The sequence below is a fragment of the Carlito syrichta genome, unplaced genomic scaffold (genome assembly GCF_000164805.1).
Source record: "Carlito syrichta isolate Samal-C Ts95f unplaced genomic scaffold, Tarsius_syrichta-2.0.1 Scaffold301789, whole genome shotgun sequence".
In the NCBI taxonomy this organism is placed as follows: domain Eukaryota; kingdom Metazoa; phylum Chordata; class Mammalia; order Primates; family Tarsiidae; genus Carlito; species Carlito syrichta.
The window spans coordinates 99,319-103,825 of NW_007245885.1; the positions used below are offsets into that span (position 1 = coordinate 99,319).

The 4,507-nt window shown below is 53.2% G+C and overlaps 1 protein-coding gene across 1 annotated transcript in view; it reads right to left on the reverse strand.

The window, feature by feature from the left end:
- Positions 1–1,731, reverse strand: part of CD70 (CD70 molecule) — a 3,683-nt gene extending 1,952 nt beyond the window's left edge. The window contains exons 1-2 of the mRNA XM_008055244.1: positions 1,594–1,731; positions 34–154 (exon numbers count right to left, since the gene is read on the reverse strand). Coding sequence (XP_008053435.1) covers positions 34–154; positions 1,594–1,731 — 259 coding nt within the window. The remainder of the gene's footprint in view (positions 1–33; positions 155–1,593) is intronic.
- Positions 1,732–4,507: the final 2,776 nt, after the last annotated feature.

Below are 4,507 nucleotides of genomic sequence, written 5' to 3' on the forward strand. Positions count from 1 at the left end.
GCAGCTCAGCCATGTCCCACTGGAAAAAAAGACCAGACAAGAACACGAACTTGAGCACGCAGGTTTGCAGCGTCCCCTTAGTCAGGGGGCCCCTTTTCTCCATCCACCCCTCATCGCAGTCCGCGGCACTTGTGATTCGTTTTTTTAGAGACATCTTAAAGAGGAAGTAGGTTTGAGCCAGCAGCAGCGTAGAGACAAGGACCCTCAAAGGACCGTTCCTGGATGTCACCCAGCAGGCGGGCGGGAGTGCGCCCGGGCCACACACCAGCCTCCCTTCCCTGCAGAGGCTTTCTGCGCTTGCTGTGCCGTCTGTCCCAGGAAGCCCCCTTTCCCCAGCCGGCTTTGTGAAGCCCCCAGCAGTCCATGAGTCAGTCGGTGGGGGAACACCAGGGACGAGTCATCTTCTACGCTCACATCGGACTCACCTTTCCAGGCCGGGATCTCCCGGCACCTCCGGGCAGGGCTGGGGGTCCCCGAGCCCTACCGGCAGTCTCTGTGTCTTCTTCTGCCTCTGTCTCTGTCTCTCTTCTTCTCTCTTTTTGTCTCTGTCTCATCCTCTCTCCCTCTCTCTCTCTCTCTCTCTCTCTCTCTCTCCCTCCCTCCTTCCTTTTGTCTTTGTGTCTGTATCTCACTTCTCTCTCTGTCTGCTTCCATCTCCTTCCTCTCACTTTGTCTCAAAGACCCTCAAAGTTCCCTTCCTGGATGTCACCCGGCAGGCGGCCTCTTTTTACCCCTCTCATTCTGATTCTGTCTTTCCTGTCGTCCTATGTCCACCTCCTCCCAGGGCATGGTCTCCCCGGTTCCCAACCCAGAGGCCCCAGGCTCCGTGAGGATGCAAAGCGTGCTGTGGCCGATGTGCCTGCTGTCCACCCTTCCTTCTTCTTTTTATTTTGTTTAGAAATAAAGCCTCGCTCTGCCACCCAGGCTGAAGTGCGGTGGCACAATCCACTTCCTGGACCCAGGCGATCCTTCCACCTCAACCTCCCGAGTAGCTGGGACTACAGGTGCACGCCAAGGCACCTGGCGAACTGTTTAAAAAGAACTTTGTAGCGATGAGGTCTTGCTATGTCGCCCAGGCTGCTCTCCAACTCCTGGGCTCAAGGGATCCTCCCAACTCAGCCTCCCTAAGTGCTGGGGTTAAGGTGTGAACCATAGTGCATAGCTTATTATTATCATTGTTTTAATTTTTTGTCGAGACAAAGCCTCACTATGTTGCCCAGGCTGGTCTCCAACTCCTGATCCTGAAGCGATCCTCTCTCCTCGGCCTCCCCGAGTGCTAGAGTTAAAGGCATGAGCCACAGCACACAGATGATGATGATTATTACTATTATTAATTTTTGCAGAGACAAGGTCTCCCCATGTTGCCCAGGCTGGTCTCCAACTCCTGATCCTGAAGCGATCCTCCCTCCTCGGCCTCCCAAAGTGCTAGAATTAAAGGCACCAGCCACCGCACACAGCTTATTATTATTACTATTATTCATTTTAATTTTTGTTGAGACACGGTCTCCCTGTGTTGCCCAGGCTGGCCTCCAAGCCACAGCGCCCCACCTGCTTCCCCTTCACCCCGACTCCTCCCCCCAGCCCCCGACTCACCCCAGAGGCCTCCCGTTGTGCGCGATGCTGGTTGTTGAAGATACAGTAAATCACCAAGCCCAGCAATGCAAGCATAAATGTCCGCTGGGCCCACACCCAGGGCAGGCGGGGCAAGGAGCAGCCCGAGCCCTCCTCCATCGCGGCGGTGTGCCACCCTCGGGTGCCGCGAGAGCGAGGGGCCCGCGGAGGGCTGCCGAGAAGGGGGAAGGAAACCTCAGCCCCCTCCGACGGCTCCAGCGCGACTGCGAGCCCAGACCTGCCAAGGGCCAGGCCCGCCTTTTCTCTGGGGATGTCCGGCCGAGTGGAGTGACTGGTACGGTTCACCGGGGAGGGGGGGGAAATCCCCTACTGTACCCGTCCCGGCTGTCAGGGGTGGGGCAGTTGCCAGGATGGGCCGGGGCGTGGCCCGGGATGGGGGCCCGAGTTGCCGGCCTCACCCTGACCTCCAGGGAGGGGACAGTCCCTCTTCCCCCTGGACTCCCCGCCACACCCTCCTGGCGCTCTGTCATTCATTCCACACACCTTCCTTGAACGTCTATGAGGGACAAGGAGACCGGGTCCTGGGTAGGAGGGGCAAGGGCGGAATTCAGGAATTGGGAGGGCTCTTCCTGGTACTCTCCTCCATTTTCCCAGCCTCCCTGGCAGTCAGGTGGGGCCGGGTGACCGACCTGCCAGATGCCAGGAGAGAGAAAGTGACCATCACTTCTGTGACTGGCTGATAGAAGTCGTCCACACAGTACGTCCATTCTTTCCTCCTCTGCATTCTTGGAGGTCTCCTGTTTTTTTTTTTAATTTTTTTGAGTTGGGGTCTCACTCTGTTGCCCAGGCTGCAGTGCAGTGGCACGATCACAGCTCACTGAAGCCTCCACCTCCTGGGCTCCGGTGATCCTCCCATCTCAGCCTCCCAAGTAGCTGGGACCACAGGTGTGTGTTACCACGTCTGGCTAGTTTTTTTATTATTATTATTTTTTTGGTAGAGACAGGTTCTTGCTATGCTGCCCAGCTGGTCTCAAACTCCTAGGCTCAAGCAATCCACCCTCCTTGACATCCCAAAGTGCTGGGGTTACAGGTGTGAGACACCACACCCCAGGCAGCCTCCTGTCCTTGGTTGTAGTGGGTTGAATCCTGCCCTCACCCCTCCCCCCCAAATTCATGTCCCCTGAGACATCAGGATGTAACCTCTTTTGGTAATTGGGATTTTGCAGATGTAATTAGTTTAAGACGAGGTCTGGTAGGGCGCAGAGGCTCAGACCTGTAATCCCAGCATTTTGGGAGGCTGAGGCAGGAGGATCATTTGGGAGCAGGAGTTTGAGACCAGCCTGGGTAACACAGTGAGACCTTGTCTCTACAAAATAAAAAAGCTACTTGGGAGGCTGAGGTGGGAGAGCTGCTTGAGCTCAGGAGATCAAGGCTGCAGTGAGCTGCAATCATGCCTGGGCATGATCCAGTTGTACTCTGGTGTGGGCAACAGAGACTAGTCCTACTAACAGTTCCGTTTTTCCTCGGAGGAGGTCAGAGAGGGAGACCACCAGAAGCAGGTCAGAGAGACTCTAACTCAAACAAACAGACAAACAAAGTGAGAGATGAAAGTGGCCTGACCTGGGTTGTAACAAGGAGGCAGAGTCAGAAGAGATTTCAGGGCTTGAGCCAACAGCATTTGCTGGTCTGGGGATTGGGCAGGTTAAGGAAAGGGGTCAAACAGATCCAGAATTTTGGGGGTTTGGGCACTCAGCATATATTTCCTGAGGCTCCCAAGAACGAAATAAATTTCATTTCCTTCCCTGAAGCCCTAGGGTCCTAGCTCTGGGCTGGATTACCTGGCAGTAACCTCTAAATGACCCCCACCCTCATTTATCTGATATATACGGATCTCATCTTTATATCAGCTTAAAAGATAAATAACCTAGAAGATACCTCGCTAAAAAGTGACCAATAGCCTCCAGAAAGATGGGGAAAAAAAAATAGAGCCATCAAGTTATAAAGAGAAATACAAATGCGGAAACTCATACATGATGAGAAAACTGGAAATGGAAAACTCTATGAACGACACTTTTTCTTTCAGCCCGTGGCTGATAAAGGATAAAAGTGTTTGATGGTTCAACACACTGCAAGTGTGAAAGTCACAAGGAACCTCACACCCCGATGCTGGGGTCTGAAATGGATGAAACCTCTTAGAGGTACCGCTTGTTGAAATCTGTCAGGGTGCCAACATGGACTTCCCTCAGCCCAGAAACAGGACTGCAAGGATTTCCTCCCTTCCTTCCTTCTCTCTCTCTTTTTCTTTCCCTCTCTCCCCTCCTTTTCTTTCTCTCCCTCCTTTCTTCCGTCTTTCTTTCTTTCTCTCTCTCCCTCCTCCTCTCTCTTTCCTTTTCTCTCCCTCTCCTCTCTCCTCTCTTCTCTCTCTCTTTCATTGGGGTCTCACTCTGTCGTCTAGGCTGGAGTGCAGTGGCATAATCATTGCCCACCACCGCCTTGACCTCCTGGGCTCAGACAGTCCTTCCACTTCAGTATCCCAAGTAGCTGGGAATACAGGTGCTCGCCACTACGCCTGGCTAATTTATTTTTATTTCTGTAGTGATGAGGTCTCACTGTGTTGACTAAGCTGGTCTTGAATTCCCATGCCCAAGCAATCCTCCTGCCCTGGCCTCCCGAAGGGCTGGGATGACAGGTATGAGCCATTGTGCCCAGCCTAAGGATTTTTATTTCATAAGCATACTTGCACCCACCACAGAAGCAGATATACACACACCAATTCATTGTGGCATGATTTTTTGTAACACAGGGACACCAGCAACAAACCAAGGACCCATCCGTGATTCAGGGCTGAGTTCCATTCTAAGGACATGGCAGATTTCCCCTACTCGGACTTCACAAGAACCCTATGAAGAGAGCCCTACGAGGATTTCCATTTTTC